The sequence below is a fragment of the Dermacentor variabilis genome, chromosome 8 (genome assembly GCF_050947875.1).
Source record: "Dermacentor variabilis isolate Ectoservices chromosome 8, ASM5094787v1, whole genome shotgun sequence".
NCBI lineage: Eukaryota > Metazoa > Arthropoda > Arachnida > Ixodida > Ixodidae > Dermacentor > Dermacentor variabilis.
The window spans coordinates 136,592,245-136,615,552 of record NC_134575.1 but is presented as its reverse complement, the minus strand read 5'-3'; the positions used below and the strand labels follow the sequence as shown (position 1 = coordinate 136,615,552).

General features: G+C 47.4%; 1 protein-coding gene across 1 annotated transcript; it reads left to right on the top strand.

Annotated features, from left to right (window-relative positions):
- Positions 1–1,310: 1,310 nt before the first annotated feature.
- LOC142591584 (uncharacterized) lies at positions 1,311–22,706 on the top strand. Its single transcript, XM_075703894.1, has 2 exons — positions 1,311–2,792; positions 22,578–22,706. Exons 1-2 carry the CDS (start codon positions 1,311–1,313, stop codon positions 22,704–22,706), a joined length of 1,611 nt encoding a protein of 536 aa, XP_075560009.1.
- Positions 22,707–23,308: the final 602 nt, after the last annotated feature.

Sequence of the window (23,308 nt, the reverse complement as noted above, 5' to 3'; positions counted from 1 at the left end):
AGTCGGGAGGGCGATTGTGTTTAGCAATAAAGATAACACGTCCTTAACGCCAATGACCTGGGAAGTAGGATAGATTGAGACAATGGTTAAAAATGAAGAGGAAAAAGGACGGGTTATAGGAAAAAAGCGTCTTGAGCATAGGAAGAGTGAGTCCGTCTAGACCTGGGGCGGCGTTGGTGTTGCCTGAATTGAGGGCATGTTCAATCTCTGCAATAGTGAAAGCGAGGTCCATAGCTTTGGAGGAATAAGGCGTGTCAGTTATCTTACGCAGGTGCACGTGGTCGTCATCATCTGTTGAGGGGAGTCTTGAGTCACGTGAACAGTAAGGAGAAAACGGGCCGACTCAAGCACGCTGAATGTGGAACGACCATCGGGTTCAAGAAGGGAGGGGAGCTGGTTGGTACGGGAGAGTTTGTCAAAGCAGATGCGGAAAGGAAGGCCGAAAAGATTTCGTTTGGAAAGATTGGGGCAGATAGATTTGGAGGCAGCAGATTTGGCCTGGTCGATATGCATTTTATAGTTGGCATGGGCATCATATTACTGAGCCTTAAACGTCTGTCGAAGGAACGGGTCAGTGGTGCGTTGGAAGCGCCGACGGAGAGCACGGATGCGTTTGCGTTCAATAGTAAGTTCGGGAGTCCACCATGAATTAGTCGGAGAGGGGCGCGGCCTTATCCAGCGAGAATGGAGATGACGAAGCTTGTCGAAGAGAATGTAGAACTTCGCCAAAACCAAATCAACTGCATTGGGTGATAGTAAAGTTGTCTGTTGGACCAACGAAAACCATGGAGAAGTGACGAGTGACTGTAAAAGATGAGATGTAGTCGATTTTGTTAATCGTATATGGCGGGGTCTGATATGGCCAAAAAAAGAAAATAAAACATATTTGTGGTCGGATAGTGTTTGGGATTCGTCGACGAACCAGTTGTAGCCGCATGAGGCGAGAGGGACCGATGCAAAGGAAACATCGATCCAACTCTCAGCAAGGTGGGATTGAAAGGTAGGCGGCGAACGAGGGTCATTTAATGGTTTTAAGTTGTTTGTGTATCGTAATCTGTATCTAATCTGCTCAGCATGCAGCGCGCTCTGTGTTCATGGCACGATACGCCCCCATGTGATAAGGGCGTTACCCGCCTGTTCACAACGTGTATAAAACCAGTGCTGAATAAACGCTGGGTCTCACTTTTGCCCAGCAAGTGACACACGACGTGTCGTCGTCTGCTCCACTCGATGCATGGTGTCAGAAGTGGGATAGCATGGCAATGCACTTCCTGCACGACGCGTGAAGACCAGCGATCCTGTGGCGGAAAATGGATTTCCTCAAAGCACCGGAGCCGCTCCTTACAACAGGCGACCTGCGCAAGAACTGGCAGCTCTTCAAACAAAGGTTTGAAATTTTCCTCACGGCGTCAGAGGTCGCAGAAAAGCCTCGGACTGAGTCCAAGAAGACAGCGTTGCTTTTGAGCGTCGCGGGCGCAGAGGCCATTGAAGTCTTTAACACCTTCACGTTTGCAGCAGGCGAGAAGAACGACGACTATGCCACAGTGGTGAAAAAATTTGATGAGTATTGCATTGCACAGACCAATGAGGTTCACGAGAGGTATATGTTCAGGAGAAGAATCCAAGCTGCTGGCGAACCAGTGGAGCATTTCTTACGAGACCTGAAGAATCAAGCACGTGCTTGCAACTTTGGAGCTTTGGCGGAATCGATGGTCAGGGACCAAATTGTGTTCGGGATAAATGACGACACGGTACGTGAAAAGCTCCTCAGGGACAACAACTTGACCCTGCAGAAGGCAGAACAAGCCTGTAAAGCAGCTGAAGCATCAGCAACTCATAAGGAAATGTGGAACCAGGAACACCAAGTGCATCCTATCAGCAGGACTAGCACGAGCCGCGAAAACCGAGAACAGACACGTTATGACTGCCGAAACTGCGGCGGAAAACACTCCCCAAGAAGGTGCCCTGCTTTTGGAAAAACGTGCCGGAGATGTCAGCGGAAAAACCACTTTGCCAGATGTTGTAAAGCGACGGCAGTTGTTGGCGAGTTGCAAAGCGGCCAAGACGATTTCGAGATTCTCGACGTATCCGCAAAGAATGTGTCCAGCAAGCATGACTGGACGGTGGAAGTCCAAATCAAGAACGTGGCAGTTCAGTTAAAGGTTGACACGGGATCGCAGGCAAATTTGTTGCCTTATGGATTATACGCCAAAATGAACCCACAGCCGCCCCTGTACCCCAGCAGCGCGATTTTACGCTCCTACGGCGGAGATGTAATCAAACACATTGGCGTCATGCGGGCCGAAGTCTCTTTAAATGGTTGCATTGCCATGCTGAGCTTTTTCGTGGCACGAAAGGGGCGCCAAGCAATCCTAGGACTTGAGGCGAGTGAACGCCTGGGACTGATTTCACGCGTGAACAGCGTATCGCAAAACAGCTCTGAAGAAGTGGTTGCCAGCTTTCGTCACCTTTTCACTGGCACCGGCTGCGTCAAACGAGTATACCACATGGTGCTTCGCAAGGACGCCACGCCAGTGGTTCAGAGACCTCGTCGAGTGCCACTGGCTTTAGAGGAGCCACTTCGGGAGGAGTTGTCACGTATGGAACAAGCCGGAATAATTGCAAAAGTCACTGAGCCAACAGACTGGGTGAGTCCCCTTGTTATCGTACGAAAGAAAGACGGGAAGCTGCGAGTCTGCATGGACCCCAGGAAAATAAATGAGTGCCTCAAGCGCGAGCACTACGCGATGCCGAGGCGGGAAGACATAGAGGCCGAGCTGGCCGGCGCAAGAGTATTCACTCGCCTAGATGCAAACGCAGGGTTTCACCAAATTCCCTTAGATGACGAGACGTCTAGGATATGCACTTTTGCGACACCCTTCGGCCGCTATCGATTTTTGCGACTGCCTTTCGGAATATCATCAGCGTCCGAAGTATTTCAGCAAACCCTAAGTGAAATTTTTGACGCGCTTCCTGGCGTTAGTGTATGTCGATGACATACTCGTGTGGGGCAATTCCCAACAAGAGCACGACCAACGTCTAAGATCAGCGCTAGAAGCGGCAGAACGTGCGGGCCTTACGTTCAATCCAGCAAAGTGCGAGTTTGGCGTTCAACAAATTGAATTCCTGGGCGACGTAATTAAACGAAGAAGGAATCCGTCCAAATGCATCCCATGTTGAGTGCATGTTGCAGATGGCACCCCCTAGTGATAAACTAGCAGTTCAACGCATGCTGGGTGTCGTGAACTATTTTGGAAAGTTTTTGCCAACACTAGCAGAAAGGACAACGCTTCTCAGAAGCTTGCTAAAAAAAGACACTGTTTTCGAATGGTCGGCAAATCACGAAAAAGAGTGGAGAGCGCTGTGCGACAGCCTTAGCAAGCAGCCCTTGCTATCAGTTTTTGACCCTGAAAAAGAAACCAGGTTATCATGCGATGCGTCACAAAACGGAATCGGTGCTGCCTTGCTGCAGTATCACAACGGTGCATGGAAACCGGTTGCGTACGCCTCCAGAGTGCTTACTGATACGCAGCAACGCTATTCACAAATTGGAAAGGAAGCAATGGCCATAGTTTTCGGCTGCGAGAAATTTCACCATTTCATGTATGGGCGGAAGGTTGTCGTTGAGACTGACCATCGTCCGTTGATCTCCATATCACAGAAGGCGATCGGTGACATGCCGCCAAGACTGCAGCGATTTTTTTTACGTCTGCTACGCTATGACATTTTAATGCATTATGTTCCAGGAAAACAGCTCCTACTGGCGGACATGCTGTCCAGGGCTTCCGTTAAGGGCGCAGCAGATAACGCAGACAACAACAACGACGACGTCGAAGTGCACGCAGTAAGTGTGGTTGATTCTCTTGTCAGCGAAACCATGTGGAAAGAACTGGCTTCCGAGACACGAAAGGACACGCAGCTCGCCGCTGTGCTAAAGCACCTGGAGAACGGGCAACCAATTGAAGGACCGTTCAAGCCTTTTGCCGCTGAGCTATCGGAAGTAAAAGGGGTTCTCTTGAAAGGCTGTAAGATTGTCATTCCGGCCAGTATGAGGCGCGATATGTTGGCCAGAACTCATCAAGGCCACATGGGAATTAACAAGTGCAAAGAAAGGGCACGGCGCCTGGTGTTCTGGCCAGGAATGAACACTGATATCGAGACGTTTGCACAGGCATGTTCTGCATGTAAAACGTACGCTTACAAGTTGCCGCAAGAGCCTTTGATTATGCGTCCGGTTCCAGACCAACCATGGTACCGCGTCGGCATGGACATTTTTAGCCACGCAGGTCGGTCCTACTTGTGTGTTTATGATGCCCTATCGAATTTTCCCGAAGTCCAACAGCTCGTAGACACTTCAGCAAAAACTACTGTAGATGCAGCAAGTGCCATATTTTCCAGATATGGCATACCTGTAGAGGTATGCACTGATAACGGGCCTCAATTTTCCAGTAGAGATTTTGCCATGTTCTCAAAAGTGTACGATTTCAAACACGTGACCTCAAGCCCGTATTTTCCCCGCTCCAACGGACTCGCCGAAAAGGGGGTACAAGTAGTCAAGAGAATCTTGAAGAAAACAACTGAAGCTAAACAAGACTTTTGGCTTGGTCTTCTCGCTTACAGGTCAACTCCACTGGAATGCGGCTGGTCACCAGCCGAAATATTATAGGGACGCTCGCTGCGAACAACTCTTCCAACCGTTCAGGTCGGACAAAGCCGGCGGGTTGACAAACGCCAGCAAACAGACTACTCAAGAGGGCCACTCGCACCGCTCAACAACGGCGAAACGGTCAGAATAAAAGACAGCTCATCATGGAGAAGAAAGGCTCGGGTTCTTCAGTCGTCTGGTCAACCAAGGTCATACGTTGTCATGACTGAAGACGGGCAACTCTTGCGACGCAACCGCGAGCATCTGCTGCCAACTAGAGAATCTTTTCGCCTTAGCGGTCCTCCTCACGACGACGAAGGTGTTTTTCAAGAATACGCTGCCCCTGCCAGCACACAACACGACCCATTGGCGGCGCAAAACCCAAACAGCACAGCGAGCATTGTGCCGACAGTTCCGCAACAAGCAGCCGCTCCAAGGACTACAAGACAACGCAGACCACCTCGGCGCTTAATGTATGACGCGAACTTTCAACAAGTGCCGTGACTGTATTCAGTGCTCTGATCTTTGCTGTAGTTTTGGATGTGCAGTGATTCTTTAACTTTCTTTTTGTTCTCCCGAGCTAAAAGCGCTCCTTGTCCTAAGTTTTTTTTTTTTTCGTTACGAAGGGGGATGTATCGTAATCTGTATCTAATCTGCTCAGCATGCAGCGCGCTCTGTGTTCATGGCACGATACGCCCCCATGTAATAAGGGCGTTACCCGCCTGTTCACAACGTGTATAAAACCAGTGCTGAATAAACGCTGGGTCTCACTTTTGCCCAGCAAGTGACACACGACGTGTCGTCGTCTGCTCCACTCGATGCAGTTTGCGGCAGCAAATTGTGTGAGCTGCGCACCCCTGATATCACCTTTCACTAGGCCCCACAATAAGTGTTTCGCATTGAAATCACCCGCCATCACCAGAAATGGTTGAGTAATAGAGGACAGGTGAGCTTGTAGGGCCTCAAAAAGGGGTTCCAGTGGTTCGTGAGGTGGAGCGCAAACGGCGAGGATGACACAAGGGACTGAAGGGGCAACACAGGAGACCATGACATAAACCGGATGGGAATGGATTAGGAAGAGATCATAGGTATGTTTAGGGGCTAAAAAGCCAGACAGGGAGTTACTGGTGAAGCGAAGGTGATGCGCGTGTGAGGTAGGGGCGAAAGAGAGTTGCCTCATGTATAAGGTTCGGAAATTATAATAAAATCAATGTGGTGCTGCTGAATAAAGTCTGACAACAGCAATGTTGGTTGTCGGGAATGCGCCAGATTAGCCTGCAAAAATGTAATGGGTGTGCAATGGGCCATGGTTGAGAGTGGATGAGAAAGTGGAGGAGAGCGTTAAGATGAGTATAGGAGCGCAGGTGTCAGAAATAAAGGAAGGCAAAATGCGCGGAGTAAAGAGGAGGCAAAAGTTAACCGATAAAAGGAGAAAATGGAGGAAAGAGAGATAGAAGATAGGAAGGAAGCAAATAGAGAGAATGAAACCACTGGAAGGAAGTGAGGGACATGGTGAGCAACGAAATACGAACAAGGATTGAGGAGGATGGAGGGACGTACGCACCCACCCTATGGGGAAAGGGTCTGCGTAGTGGCAAAGCGACACTTGTGTCAAGTCCGGAAGCCGAGGGATAGTGAGCACACAGGTGTATCTGGCGGCAGGAGGTATAGATGGGAAGAGCCACCGCGCAGCCCCCAAGGGATAAGAGTAGGTGGTGCGTGTTATCTTATCCATAGTCCATGCGCATGCGCATACGCGCTATGCGTTCGAGCAAAACTGGACAAGTCGCATCGCCCGTGGGATGCGACGACGCCCTCGCTACCCGCCGGCACTCGGCGCACGACACCGCAGCGTCCCCCATACGGACCGAGCCCGTTTCTGCAAGATGCGACTCTGCACATTTCGTGCATACCATCCGCGAGGGGTCCGACTTATGCGCGCAGGCATGTTTCGAGTGCCCGTACGTCGAGCAGTAGGTGCAGGTGGGGACATGCAAATCTTCCCGCACCGTCACCGAAGTCCATCCAATGATCAACCGCCCGAAGGCGGTAAAAGAGCGGAAGGAGGCTGCATCGACGGCAAGGACATGGGTGAAGTTTCCGGAGCGTTCACGGAAAGTGACTCGCACTTTACAGAATTTAGGATCGAGTTGGATAGATAGATTGCGCGCACTGATAGCGGCGAGGAGGCCATGAGCGGGTGCATTAGGATCGACGCCTGATATGCGAATATGGGGTTGTCGATTTGCACCACCTTGATGGAAATCGCTGTACGCGTTATCGGGTTCCTTTCGATTGCAGCCATAAGATGTTCGAAGGAGTGTAGCTCATTAGTGAAGATTATGATGCCTTGTCGTGTACGGCGCATAGAGACGTCACAGATTCCCTCCGTGATCGGGTCTATGTTTGTCTTCAGAGGGGCTACGACATCGCGTGCCGGCGAGGCGGAAGGAGCGATAGGGATGAGTAACAGGACGAATTCCTGCTCTCGCCTGATTGCATCGGGCCGTGGAGGAACTACCGTCCGGCCCGGGTCCGTTTGTAGAACCTCTGCAGGTGTCCTGATTGGGGGCTGCCGGTACGTGAGCGGAGCAGCCTGCATACCAAGATGCGCCGCAGCCGCGTATGTCCTGGGCTGGCAAGGAGGAGGTGGTGGAACCACCAGCGTATCGCCAGCAAGGCGCCTCGCCTGCTGCAGCTGGTCCCGCAACTCGTCAACGCGACCCGCCTGATGGGCAGCAATCGCACGCACGTCAGAACATTCCTGCAATATCTCGGCAAGCCAGGATACAATTTGCGAGCGTTGCGCACTCGCTACTTTAGAAGAGGCATGAAAGATCAAGTCGGTGATTTGTTTTTGCTTCTCTACAATGCGGTGGATGGAGGCGGTAATCCGTTGCTCGGAATCCAGTGGAACAGTGGAAACCGAGTTGCCGCAAATGGAACGCGGGGAACTGAGGGCAGCAACAAGAGGAGGTAAAAGCGTGGTAGCGGGGCCGCCCCTTGCAGGCGGATCGCGTTCCCCTCCAGGTATCTCGGCTTCACGAACCACCGCGTCTCCTTCATCAGAGAATACTGAAACACTTGAGTCATCCGAACGAGGCGTTTTGACACCACTAGGGGAGTCTCGCCCGGACATCTGGTCGTCCTGGGGAACCTCAGGCTTAGGCATGGCCGCGTACATAGGCGGCCATGGCCATCAGCCGGCCAGCTCATGGTATTAGATGGTCGAAAAAAGCAAACGGAGCGCACAAAAGCCCCAATCGCACGGCGGAGCAAGTCCTGACAGATTTAAAAGGATCCTCAAGACAAGGTGGAGTTGGTGAGGTCGAAAAAACCTCACCTTTTCCGAGAAAACTCAGGAGCCGTACCGGTGACGACGCGTGTGGCTGTGCTTGCGGGTGCTGTTCGCGGACTGCTTGTCTCACTTCTTCGTCAACCACTTTTGCTAATGAAGAGACCACTGTAAGGCTATTGTTCGGCTGTTGCCTCTGAAGCTCTTCTCGAAACCCAGATCTTACGAGTTCTCGTCACACCTCGACGCTGTTACCGAACATTGCCGACACTGCATCCACACATGCGACGTTCATATCGCGGTTGTAGAGGCTCGCTCACTGTTGAAGTATCCTTTCCCTAGTTGTAGACTTGGAGTGGAATTCGGCGACAGTGCGTGCAGGTTTCAGAACTAAACCGGCAAAAAGCTCTTTCCTCACATCATGCATCAGATGCCGAAGCTTCTTGCCCTCGCTTATGCTTGGATCGGCGCGGCGGAATAAGCGGGACGTATCTTTGAGATGCCTTGCCACGCTTTCGTTGTGTCGTTGGCTTCTTGCTTGCAAAGCGGCTTCAGCTCCTTCCGTGCGGTCAGCACTCGGATACGTGGCCAACAGCTCCCGTCGGAAGTTATCCCGTGACCGGAGGCAGCTTCTTGGTTTTCAAACCACGTTAGTGCACAGTCTTGCAACGCGAAGTAGACGTTGCTGAGCTTTCGGTTTTCGTCCCATTCATTGTAGTCCGCGACGCGCTCAACGCCTTCTAACCATTCCTCGGCGTCTTCGAAGGTTTCGCTGCGGAAAGGCTCGGGCGTCCACGGCTGATCAATGACGATGCGGGTTGAAGCGGTCTGGGATGTAATTTCGGTGTTGTCTACTGCTGCTAGTCTAGTTGGCTCCGGCGAAAGAGGAAAGTCAGGCGACTCACTACATAGGCGACGGCTCGTGCGCTGGTGGACAGGCGTGGGCTCGTTGGGTCTGAAACTCGAAATCATTACCCAGCACATTCAAACAGGATTGTAGCGAACAGTTGAAGGAATTCAGACACAACTATTTATTGTGGGCAAACTTCTTTTCAAGCAGTAAATAAAAAGACGAATGCCGCGTTCCGAACAGGAGATAGGAATGCCCTTTTCTCTTTACCCTCTCGACCGTCGCTTTACCTATTTTTCTTCTTGTATCCCCCGACAACAGTCGCCTACGATGCGAGTGCGTGCGGTGAATGCACGTGCCATTATGCCTTCGTCTTTATCATCAATTTGCCGTTGTCCTCTTGGAAGGCGCCCGAAATTGAGCGCGTTGTTTAAAGATGGTTTCTGCCTTGTATCAATATTTCATCTGAAGAGGCTTGAAGGCGGGTGACATACGTGCCGTAGAATAGCTTTGCCGATTTGGCGCGTCAGAAAGCGGTGCCGCAACGGACCCCGTCGGCTGTCCGGTCCACACCCAGTGAAGCGGCGGTGATGTCATTCGCCCTCTAGGCGGCTGCAGCCAGCACTGCTCAGCCCTTCCGGAACACGAGGCCATCGACTTCCGGGTTGGTAGCTGAAAGGGCTTCGTCTACCGAGGCAAATGCTCCAGGACGGACAAACAGCTCGAAATAGTGGGTGTCCAGCTGCCTTGATGAGGTGATGGACAACTCTTCGAGGCAGACGGCGCAGCAAGTGCCTATGCAGCTGCGGGAGTCCCGCGACCGCTCCAAAAAAGCAATAATCAAGGAACGCCGCATCACAGGGCCGGAAAACGGCTTATAGGTTAAGTGAGATTTCAGGCATTAGACACACAGGACGATCCTTTTCTGAAACAATGTACACACAGTTATTATAGTGGAATATTAGGTGTCTTCTAGGCAATGTAGATGATTTTAAAGAACTTCTTCATAAACTAATCCCAGAAGTGCTGTATGTCGAGAAAACATACTTAAGATCTGCACAAACAAACTTTCGTACATAATATAAATTTTTTTCAAAAAAGCGCGGTGAGGCTAACATCTCATCCTGCGGTGTAGCCACAATTTACAAGAGCTTTGCTAGCTAGCACTTGACCCTTCGAACACCGCTTGAAGCAGTGTCAGTGCAGGCTGTTCTTTCTGGTTTGTGTATGTACCACGCAACTATCAGCTCAAAAAAACATATTTCTATAGTCTCATAGGTCAACTGCCCGTACCCTATGTGCGTACTCATGGGTGATTTTAACCTGACAACACTTAGGGCGGAGACCCGCGTTGTGGTACGAGAGGTCCAATCATTGAAATTTTTCTTGTGACGTCTGGTGCGTGCCTGTTTAAGAACAAGGAGTGCATCTATTACAACCTCCAACACAACTCATTTATCGATAGGTCTAAGAATCGCCTCTGCCTCTCTTCTGCCCAATCTGGAATGGAATGTCATCAACAATCCTTTCGTGACTACTTCCCTATAACTTTACACTTAATAAAGCAGCATGGCAACCTTCCCCATATTCGTCGATGAAAATTACCATTGGCTGAGTGGAAGCATTTAGGTACAAACGTATTTACCACGAGGTTTTATAAACAATTTTAGTAGAGACGATGCCGTCGCATATTAGATAGCTTTTATTATTGATGCAGCCGAAAAATTTATCCCACAAATTAAGGGTGTTTCACACAAAAGGCGTGTTCGCAGCTGGAACAAACACTGCAGAGGAGCGCGACAGAGGCAGAATAACGCATAAGGCGCACTGCGTATATGACTGAATGGAAAAATATTACGGCAGTTAACACTATAAATCGCAGGGAAGGCGGGGCACGTCGTCATGCAAAGAGACAAACTTGCGATGCATGTTTATCGGGCATAAGTTCATAGAAAAAGGAGCCTAAAGGGTGGAAGGCCTTAAGAAATCTAAAGGACAAGAAATCGACCCGTTGCCTTTGGTGAACGACCAAGGGAATACCTTACAAGAGCTGGCGTACTCTCTTGGAGAGCACTATGAACGTTTCTCAGGCTCAATCCACTACTCACAATGTTTACTGAAACACACACAAATAGAATAATGCAAGAAATTTGTCCACGGATTCCTACAAAAGAAGCCATATAAGTGTACTTTCAATATTACCCAGTTGAGGGCTGCCATGGTTGCATGCAACAGCTCTGCACAGGGACCACACAGGGTCATGTATGACATGACCAAAAACTTAAACACTAACACACAAATTGCACTACTCGCACTTTTCAACACTATTGGGTCTGCCGGATACCTTCTATCCGTATGGAAAGAACAGATTGTGGTCCCTATTTGGAAGCAGGGTAAAGATCCATCCTCAGCAGCAACTTACTGCCCCATAGCTCTCACAAGTTGCCTTTCAAAGTAATTTGAAATAATGATCATTCGGTAGCTCATACATTTCCTTGAACTGAACAAAATCCTTGACGCCTATCAATATGGCTTCAGAAAAGGGTAATCCACAGCTGTTCATTCTGTGCACATTCAAGGAAATATCCGTGACACATTTCTACTTGAATAGCTTTTCTTATCTATATTGCTCGATATGGTCAAGGCGTGCAACACAACCTGAGTTTGCGGAATCTTGAGGCACTTGAGGCTCTTGAGGAATGGGCATCCGTTGCAATACGCTCAATTTAACAGGCAACTATTCGCATAATCTTGACATCCACGTCAACCTCGGCAATGTATTGTCAGGTACAGTTGTACAAGAAACTGGAGTACCGCATGGAGGCTTGCTCAGCTACACACTCTTGATCGCTAACATGGACACGCTGCGAGCTCTACTTCCTGTAGCAGTGCAGTGTGGGAGAAATAAGTACAGCAGAGCTTGAAAAATGGTTCTAAGTGGGCAAACGAAAATGGGTTTAAAGTTTAGCCCCCCCAAAATATCTTATGTTCTTTTTACAAGAAAGAGACGCCCAGTTCCCAATCCTAGTGCAGAACTGTGTGGACGACAAGTATCTGTGAACAAAGAACACAAGTGTTTAGGGCATCATATTTGACTCTAAGCTTACTTTCAATCTACACATAAATATATCAAAGCTAAATGCCTAAAAATAAATACCTTAACAAAAATTATACCTCACCCAACATGGTGCTGGAACAGGAGGCGTTTAATGAATCTTCACAAAAGCCTCATTTCAAAGCTACAGGATTATGTAGCTGTAGTATATCACTCTGCTGCCCCGAATGCGCTAAAGATGCTAAATCCGGTTCACCACCTAGGTATCCACCTGGACACAGACACTTTCAGAACAAACCCCATTGAAAGCTTATACGTAAAGTCGAATCAGTGGTCACTCCATCTGCTCGTATCAAACATCAGCTTCACATATTTACCTCTAGTACACTCTAATTATAAACATCCGTGTTCTAAAACTGTTAACGATTTGACATGTGTAAAGCTTTTCCATAATACCCTCAGTAAGAGAGCCTTTCTCACACTGTGGGGGAGCTTGGCATTCAATTGGGTGTGCCACAATTTGAACATATCGTAATGCCTCCAGCTAAGGTGCTAACACCTTGGGAGTGGCAGCTGATAGAATGTGATATAGTTTTGTAAGTTAGAAAGTAGGCACCAGAGCTCGACATACGAATGCATTTTAATGAACTCCAATTGGTGTTCTGGCCCTGAATTCTACACCGGTGTATGAAAGTCGCATGCTGGCGTATCTTACGCGGATGTTGATCCTTTATTTTTTCCGAATCGGACGTAGCGAAACCTCATACAAGTATGCGTACTCTAGAAGCCTATATATTTGAGTCTGTGGTCACACAAATAACAAAATTAAACCTAGACAAGGAAGTAGTATTTGTGGACTTTGTAGGTGTCACAAAAGCACAATTGTCCTTAAGAAAGCACAAATGACATGTTTTATTGAACTTTACCCGCACTTGCGTAATATTGATTGAGTTCGTAGACATCTGACAATATTGTCCGGGCTCCCCGTAAACAAGAGCGGAGAGGCATATTTGATGGAGACAATTGCAACAACGGCTCAGTTCAAGGTTCTTCTCTAAAACCTCGCTCACACTCTCGCAGTCGTCGCCTTCATCTGCAATGTATAGGCATAGATAGGGAGGCGGCATTTCTCCCCCCCCCTCAAGAAACAGCATCGTACCGATACTCTTCGGGTACCACCCGGTGTCTACCAAACAAGAAAGTATTGGTGTCATTCAGAAAAATAGTGTTTCATGGGCACTACGCGCACAGCCTCAGCCAGGTCCTGCGGCGCCTGGAGCAAGCTCGACTTTGAGGGACGACTTCGTAGTTGACGTCGCTAGGGCTTCGTTGAACCTAGTGTTGTCCAAATTATGGGTGTCGAAGTTTCTCCGAAAGGCCTCGATGGTGTAGCGGAGTCCAAACCCGAAGTCTTTCACTGGGCTGGTGGACGGCGCATCGATGATGTTGATTGTAAGGTAGGGGATCACGGTCTTTCTGGACCGTTATTAGAAGACGCGCGAGCTGTCTTGCTGTGAACTGAGCTTGAACAGAGCGAATAAAACAACAACACCAGGAAACAAATACCACAGACAAGCGTTATAGACAAATACCAAAGACAAGCACAGACAGCGATTGTCTGGGGTATTTGTTTCCTGGTGTCGTTGTTCTTTCGCTTAGTTCAACCTCAGTTCTAAATATGAACCAACTAGCCCTCATCAAGACCTTAGTAATGCAAACTGTCTTGCTTCTCGGCGCGCACGGTAAAAATCTACAGCGTCAGTCTCGGAATCGCTGGAATCATGAGGTAGCATAACATCCAGCATTGCAATCATTTCTCTATCGAGAAGGAGACTGATTGAACTCATTTGTTTCGTCTCTTTCCGAGCCGTATTATAAGCGACCCTTACGTGGGCAATATTTTGTCCCAGTTCTTGTCGACATACATACATACATACATACATACATACATACATACATACATACATACATACATACATACATACATACATACATACATACATACATACATACATACATACATACATACATACATACATACATACATACATACATACATACATACATACACAGCATGTCTGTGAGAGCCTTGTTCAGGCGTTCCGTAAGCCCACTGCTTGCACCGTGCCACTGAGCGTGAGTACGCTTCGCAGAAGCCGAGCCGTGAACGCGGTTCCCCCGTCGGTTACGATGACCACTGGAGCACCGTGCCTCAGGACGACGTTTTCAATAAATTGTGTGCCCTCGGAAGTGCCTTGGCTCCGCATATCGCGTGAGGTAATCTGTCGGAGCTATGATCCACTTATTTCCAGAAGTATATATAGGCAATGGACCCAAAACATCCATCTCAATTTGTCCGAACGGCATTTGCAGCGCTGGAGTGACATGTAATTATCCGGCAGGTCTTGGAGGTGGCACTTATAGTCGCTGGCAGTGCAGATACGTTCAAACGTACAGCTTCACCTGTGGTACGAGCTGTGGCCAGTAATACGTCTTGATTCGCGCTACTATTCTTGTGCAGCCAAGGTGGCCTAAGGTGTCTTCAACGTGAAAGGCTTGGAATATCTCGTCGCGGAGAGTTCTAGGGACGAGTAGTATATATTGCTTCTTTATTAAAGAGATGTTCTACCTAAAAAGAACACTTGCGTGTGCAGAAGGTTGACAGGCCCCTTGAGAAAACTGCAAGCATATTCATGGTGCCGCCTTCTGTGAAATAAATGACTGAAGCGAGCTCCTGGTCCGCTTACTGTTGAGAGATGGTACCGCATTACCGACTCCAAAGAAGAACCTGCGGATTCGTCATTATCTACGCCTCTTGACTCGAACAGCGATCTGGAAAGGCAGTCAGCATCTAAGTGCTACCTTCCCAAATCGTAGACCACTGTCATGCGCTCTTGAACCCACAGGCTCCGGCGTTCAAAACCTGCAGATGGATCTTTTATCTTCATCAACCAACAGAGAGTGGTGATCACTTATGACTTGAGAAGGGCAGTCATATTGGTACGGGCGTGGCATGGTAACTTCTCTTATGACAGCCAAACATTCCTTCTCTCTGGAGGAGTAGTTCGAGCCGGCACATGATAGTGCTCTATTCGCGTAAGCAATAACTCTCTAAGCGCCATCTTGCCACTGAACAAGAATGGCACCTAGACCCACGTTTCTGGCATCGGTCTGGATTATCGTCGGCGCATCAGCATCAAAGTGGGCAAGAACAGGCGGAGATTGTAGATGATCCTGGAACTCGTAGAATGTTGCTTCCTGCTTCTATCTCTACACGAAGGTAACGCCTTCTCTTGTTAGGCAAATGAGTTGTGAAGCCATTCGTGCAAAATCCGCAATTAATCGACGGTAAAATGCGCAAAGGCCCAGGAAGCTTCTGACTGCCTTCTTGTCCATGCGCTTTAAACACATTGCCACGGCTGTGATTTTGTTAGTATCAGGTTCGACACCTTTGTGACTTATAACCTTGATCAAAGTTCTTTATAGCCAAAGTGTCACTTCTCTGGTTTAAAAGTGAGCCTGACAGACTGTATGGCTTGAAGAACTAACCTTAGCCTTCTGAGATGAACATCAAATGTGGCACAATAAGCAATTAGATTGTTTAGGTACTCTAATCAAACCTCCACTTAAGGTCTGAGAGAAATTTATCCTTCAACCTTTGGAGCATGGTTGGGGCGGATCAAAAACCAACAAGTAGAACTTCAGATTCATAGAGTCCATCAAGCGTCACAAAAGCACTCCTTTCGCAGTCTCTGCTCATCGGCCTCTAATTGCCAGTCTCCACCATACACCCGCAAGGAGTCCATACCAACGATGAGTGATCTGCAGCACCCTTCTAAAATTATAAAATTAACGCCAAAATGTATATTTCCTATCTGGAGCCCTGCAGTTCGCTATAGGTGCCCACAGCATTTTCAATATAAGGGCTCGTCCATTGCGTTTTGATTATCTTAAGCCGGTGTGCCAACTGGTCACTCATATTCGAAAAGTCTGCGCCAGTGTCAACTAAAGCTGTCACTTTGTGCGCATCAATCGATGAGTGTAGGTCGGCACTCGAACATTTGCTCACTCACAAGCCGCTTAAGTACAGAAAGTCCGTATAGATTAGAAAATGGTGAAGTATACCATTTGTTAAAAAGTGGAAAACTTATAAGACATCTAATTATAAAATAAAGGTGGTTGAGCGCAGGGTTTAGAGCCTGGGCGTCGAATGTGCCTTCCCTTGTATTTGTGTTTCCCTGTGCTCAACCTCCTTTCGTCAAAATGCACCAACAAGCCCACATCGCCACCCTTGTCTAATTATTAGCCTATTTCTTTGACATGAGTTCCCTGTAGAATAATGGTCCCTCGTATTTGCTGCGATGTTATAAGTTAACGCGTATCATGAATTACTTTACTCCCAGCGAACACGATTTTTCCTATATGTTCTCATGTGACACCAAGCTCCTTTTATTATTCAAAAGTGCTACTGCTCCTATGAATAGATGTCTCGCCCTCGTGTTACGGTCCATTCTTCTGCAAAAAGAAATCAATGTTTTTCTCTTCTTTTTTTGCAATGTGTCATGCTTTGCTAATCCCAAGCAGAAAACATTATGTTCTGTAAATATAAGTGTTCGATATAAGTGGCGAATGCGCAAGAAATGCACTATAACTATTTATGTAACTCAACTTTCACTATTCGCCCATATTACCATGTTTTCACAATCATTTATTCATCAACCAGTCTCAGCCTTTTTCTTGTGTTTCGTTGCGTCTAGTTCATTCGATTGTACATTAGTTAATGTTCGAAATTTTGAGACGAACGCTATGGCGAATGATCTTCAATAGAACTCGATAATTCAATTTGCGAAATTTTTGAACGGTAAATTTTTTTTTACTAACGTGTAAGAGATGCAATCACTTATGGAAGTCTCACGGAAGATAGAATCGACTTGAATGATGCGATTGTACGTGTGAAAATCACGATTTGATTACGAGGAACGCCGTAGTGAGGGACCACGGCTAAATTTTGACAACCAGGGGATCTTTAAATGGCCATTCATCAGGTCTGGCCATTTTGAGCTGACAAGCGCCACCATGCAATGTGCGCTAACGATCGCGTTTGCTAAGTATTGCATCACAACGCGCCGCGGGAAGAGCTTAAATTTGAAACCGAATGAGCATTGTGCTTGTACTCGAGGACGCAGCGCTGCCAGCCGTAGATTCGATGCATATCGCAAAAGGGCGCCTGCGTGCATGGCAGTGCTGTGACGTCGCTCGTAGTGGCACGTGATTTCGAGAATTATTGAAGGCAACATTTGTTATATGTGTACTCTGTTGCTTCAATGGCCGAATTAAAGTTTATACAAACAAGAAATCATAGAAACACGTATGCCTGGGTGTCATTGTTTTGCTACGCACCGCAGCAAAAGAGATCTACTTCCGTTCTTTTTTTTTTTTTGCCTGTTGCCACGTCGTGCAGTCGCGTGCGCAGACAACGATACTGTGTCGTTTTCTACCGTGCTCCAGCGCCTGATCATGCTCCGTGATGCGCTTGTGTCGACTTCAGCATTCGTGTAGCACTGACATATACTGATAGTCAGGTGTAATCGTGCGCAGAGCGCAAAATTGTGTGCTGCGCCATGCGAGACAAACGCAACAGTTCGCGCGCGTCATCGTCAGCGGAAGTGCGCCACGAATCAAAAACCGAGGGAAAAAAATGAAGTCGGCGCCCGTGACGTATGCGTCACGCGATCCTCGAGGTCGGGTATGGGCGAACGCAGGGGAGGAATTTCGCTTGCGGAGACTCGACGGGGCATGTGGTTAGAGTGCTTCTTTTTGCTGTTCCACTCGCCTCCCTAAATCACTGGTTCTCGGCACGGAAATATTCCTACCTCGGCTATTATTGAACCAATTCCAAAATTTGTTGCGGCATAACATTCCCAAGAGGCACGTAGCAACTTCCAGCGTATAACTAAATAATAATATGTGTCCTGATCAGGGGCACTTAACGTGCCTCCATTGCACTGGACAAGGGCAATTTCGCATTTCGCCGTCACTGAAATGCGACCACCACACCCGCGATTTCATTCCCTGACCGAAGGGAAAATTATTGTACTAGGACGAATGCGGGGAAGATCACTTCTGATGAATACTCTCGGGCACAATTTTTCTGAATGCATCAATTTTAGGCAGCCTGCAATTGAATTTGTTCTCTCACTTGAAGCAAAGTACTTTATTATGTCGATATTCACATCGTTTTTATCTTTGAAAACAATGTGGCGTTGTAGTAGCAAACTTCCGGCTTTGATGAACGGAACACTCTAGGCGCATCCGCTGCTTTTTATGCCCTCTGTTTTGTTTTATTGTCCTTACTATTATACACCGAACACACGAAATCAATTGTTTAAAGGTTTCGAGGAAGGCCGGACACCCATCTCGTAATGGCATTACGTGCATTTGGGTGTGACTGTCATAAGCCATGCAACGTATAAATCAGTTGTTCTTTTTTCGACCAGCCAGGCTTTCTTATCGGTGCTACGTTTCATTTTGCCCAGGAAAAAAAATGTCGGACAATCTATTCATACTTCTCGGGCGGTTTTCAGAAATAGTTAAGTTCTTTCGATTCGGAAATTCTGTTATTCAAACAATACTCATTTTACCTATTTATATCTACTTCTTCGCGATTTTACCAGTACTGTACTCCTCAAATATTATAATTTTATTGTAGAGAAAGATAATAAATATCTTAGGTCTCAACACTTCATCTTCATGACTCCGAAATACGAATTTAATTTCAGAATGGAGACTCGGGAACCTGGACAAAACGGCAAGTATAATAATATAATTAGTTGACTTGGTCTTTAATGTTACTGACGTGGGAAAACGGAACAATTCATATTCGTTAGAAAACGACATTTTACATAGTTCCATTTCTGAGAAAGCCATGAACAGAGAAAACGCAAACAGACTTTATCGCATCTAGGCAGTGCAGCTGACAAGGTTTAATACAATTTTTGGAAGTGTGACCTACTGCGCATTTTGTAAATAATTTTATCACTCGGCTTTCTTCTTTTTAATAATTGCAATTGCTCTTTTTATCACGTCTACCTTAGATAAAATAAGCACTTGCATGCATACAAATTATTTAAACTTCCTATGTGCATACTACAAGATTGGACACACTACGCTCCTAGTGAGTGCAGAATAATTGACTAATGCATAACTCTACGCACTCTCCTCAACATTTATCGCTATAATGTCGCAATCGACGGTGCAAAAGGCCCATGATGCAATATATATCAATAACCGGGTGTCACTATATAAAAAATGGAAATGAAGTTATGAAAATAGATCACTCAAAAATATGGCCTTATTTAGGCACATTCTTTGTTTTCTTTTTATGTGTTTCAAGAACAGTCATTTAATGTACAGTGGCTTACCTGTAGAAATGTGAATATTGTTACGTAAGAAGATGCAGATGAAAAGCTATATACAAGTATATTTACAACGTAATACGCCGCACTTGGCCAAGAGGCAACAGCCCGCGCTAGCCTCCAATCGTCGTCATCGTGTTCTTACTGCACGCCTGTTCGTCATTGGAAATACTATTCCGTAGCAATATGATCGCATTGCGCAAAAAATTTCTCGTCCTTTAAAACTTCCTCCTGCTGTTTTTTAAACCTGTAACTCACATAGCATGCTGTCTGCCCAAAGGATGACGTTTCCAAAGGACACAGTGCACACAATCGCTACACTAATGGCGCCCAATATGACTGATATCTTCAATCGAGTTGCTTAAAAAGCAACTAGACATACTTTAGAAGCCTGCCCTTTCTTGTCGTTGCTCATAATGGGATGCCGTTAAGATAATGGTGCTATCATTTAAAGTCGTGCATTGTCAAGAAACGGAACTACTAGTGTTGCTGATTCCCTATACGAAAATATGTCACCACCCTCCTTGTAGTAAAACTTTTAGGCGACGAAGGGCGGTAACTCGTGCTCTTGATCGACAATAAGTTTTAGTAAACGCTTACCTCATAATTTTGCAACTTAAATATATGAAATACACGGTGCGCCGCAGGAAATATTGTACCAGACAAAAACACATGCAGGCAGTTTTTCAGCCATCCTTTTAGAGGCTTCTTCTACATGGCGGCGGATTGCAACGTGAACTGCTGCTGGTAGGTGCATGAATGGAACTCCTTAAGCTAAACAAAGAAAATAAGACGATCTTGATTTTATGACGAGTATTTATGCAAAGCAGGATAAAGTGTGCCTCGGTGGTACATGAAAACTTAGTGCACATAACATCGAAATCAATATATTAACAAAGTAACTTTCGCCGTAACAGAAAGAAAACTGTGCGCAGAAGAGGGTTAGATAGCGACAAACAATCTGGAGGAATTATTCAATAGGATGGATACATTCTTAATGAAACCTCGACGAATGGGTAAGTACTGGACGAGTCAAGCGTCTTGCAGTGAACCTGCAGTGGATAGGGCTGCTGGGTCAGCAAATATCTCACATTTACTGATATCTTTTTATACCATTCTCTGCTATAGTTGTGTTACATGTCATTGCTTTTAATGCTTCTTTCCAAAAATCGGTGCCATTTCACAAACATATTATTCATCTCTTTGTTTTACAGCAAAACTGTTAGCCTCTAGTTGGTCTAGATCTTTCGTGGGCTCTTTCTGTTTTCAGCCAAGTACCATACCAGCATCTAGCGGCCGCAGTCACTCAGACCGACCTGAAACGGAAGCTGTAAAGTTGTTTTTCTTTGAGTTTCCGCGCATCAGAATTATGCTATCTGGTATATTCGAAATATAATCCTCAACTATAATTTCTGCAGGTTATCTGTGGGCCGTACTTTAGGAATTTCTGACGCATGTTACTTTGCGAAATTCACTTGGTTCAATAACACACTTGCGCTAGGTGGAGCGCCTAGGAGAATGAGAATGTATGCTGCACTCATGCGCACGTGCATGTGCAGCATACAATGCGTACGTGTGCACACAATGTGTCTGTCTTTGATGCGTGGATGCTCTGCCCGTTGCATCTGGTGAGCAGCGTGTGCTGCGACCCTAATCGACATTGTGGCAAATACTGCCCAAATACTGTACCCCCAATTAACGGCTGCGGACACTGAGGCAGAACTCAAATGGCAGCAATAATAGGCTTTTTGAGGGGTTCCGCCTAAAAGAAGTGTGTTTTCTCATTTTGCCAGACCCTATATTGCTGCCGCGGTTATGTGTCAGGCCATGAAAACGACGCTGAAGTAGTGCGCGGGTAGAGAAACAGAGACGACAACGACGTCGCGTTGATTGCTCTCATAGAGTGCTGTTATACATCCTGTACAACAGCTTTCCCGTCTCCAAATAGACTGTGACGCTGGTGGAGGTGCTGGGTAGGATTGCCTCATGCTTGGCACCCCTTCGTGGAGCCATACATCGAACGCGGAATCACCATCGTTTGTCGAAACTCCTGTTCACCGGTATAGTCGCCGCCTGCTAGGTTGGTCACCCGAGTGCACACGCTCGCAGAACTCTGCAGGAAGGCGTCTCCCTATTTCCGGCATGGCCATAGCAGGTGACGCTGCAAAACTTTAGATCACCGAAAGTTTGCATGGCGATGCTTTTGAAGATGTCCATGATTGCCTGGACCAGCTCGAGAGTGTTGCCAGTTATGACTGGGGTTCCCAGCAACAGCTGGCCAATGTCTATTTTCATCTTCAAGATAGTCCGCGGACGCGGTTTGTGAACCTGGAGAGGAGTTTCACCACATGGGATGCCTTCCGCGGTCGGCTGCTTGACATTTTCACTAGTAGCTTCAGAAGACGCAATTCACAGCGCTGTATCGATTCCCCTATTCAAAAAACAAATGAGAGCGTTGCCATGTTCGCAGAAAATATGGCCCACCTTTTCCGTAGAGCAGATCCTGAGATGGCCGAAAAAGTTGCGGCCTTTCCAGAGAGTGACGGAGAAACTGTTTGGTGACTCGTGAGGAATCCATCGACGACCATGGGCGAGTTTATCAAGGAGGCTACCGCTATCGAACCAACACTGCAGCAGCAGAGATACCGCCAATACGATCGCAATAACTCAACGTTGAGTGCTTCATTCCTACCTGAGAGCTGCGGCAGTTCTGAGCATGAAGTCATTTGAGAGATTGTGTGCGAGGAGATCCGGCAGCTGGGATCGTTCCTATGGCACGAGAGGTGGCCTCTGTCACTGATGTCGTCTGGGAGTAGGCTCAATAGTCCTTTTATTCTACCGAATGGCATGCGCTGCCGCGACGATTCAGCTATGTGGAAGCTGTTTGTCATCCACTTCAAGCCACTTCACTGCTGCTCACACTGTCGTCCACTCCGACGAAGCCACTACGGCCACTCTCTACGTCCTGTCTTCGACAGTCACCGCCACCACCAGCTATGCCGTCCACCGTGCATATGTCTGCCACTGTGGTTGATGTGAGCCTCCTTTATCGCCCGTCGAACGCAATAGCCTTCTTGAGATCATCAGTCAGTTTCATAACTGCTACTTCACGAGTTAACGAGTTAACCAGACGCCGCTCACGAAGCAGCGTATTATCAGCGAAGCCGATGCCAAACCCACTTGGCAGGATTCTTATCGTGTAGCACCGAAAGCGCGGGAGGCAATACAAACTTCACTGCAATACAAAGACTTCCCTACTTCAATATAGACGCGCGCACTCGGTCCCTCAAGAGTTCACGAGTACCACCGTGGTGCAGAACGAGGTGATGGATGATGAAGAAAGCGACGTCGTGCGCTCTAGCAACTGGGATGGCAGCGGGTTCCGCATGTCGCCTCAGGTGATCGACCGCGACTTTGACCCAACGGTTGCCATCAGCCGCACATAGGAGAGGACCATATAAATCAATCCCGAAACGAATAAATAGGCGGACTGCTCATGGAAGTGGCTGTAATTGAGCGGCAGAATGAGGAGCAACATTGTGACGCTGGCAATGAAGTCACAAGGGCACCCATTTGCTCACCTAATTGTAGATGCCCCGCAGGTAATGTCGAATTTGAAGGCGCGTGTAGGTATCGGACCCGCCCCCATAGTCATACTACAACTCGACGTGAAATGAAGCGCAGATATTCCTACGAAGTTGGCGCGGGACCACTAGAAGGCACTTGCGGCCGTCGCAGTGGTAATTTCGGCGGTAGAGAATTCCATCTCGAACTGCGAAATGTAGTCCTCGACAGCGAAGAGCACAAGGCACGGTAATTCGACAGGATTCCTCTGAAGGTTCAGAACAGTGGCTATCTATGGGTCCTTTTGGTGCTCTGAAGTCAGGTCGGTGATGTGCAAAGGTAAAAGACCGGGTGTCATGTGCAAAACGCTGTCGAGGTCAGGTGGAACCGGCGAACAGAATAAAGCGTAGCCAGCATGAGTACGCATTCAAAATTCAAAGGAACCATGACTACCTCCTTAAGATGAAGGAGCGCGCATGTGCGA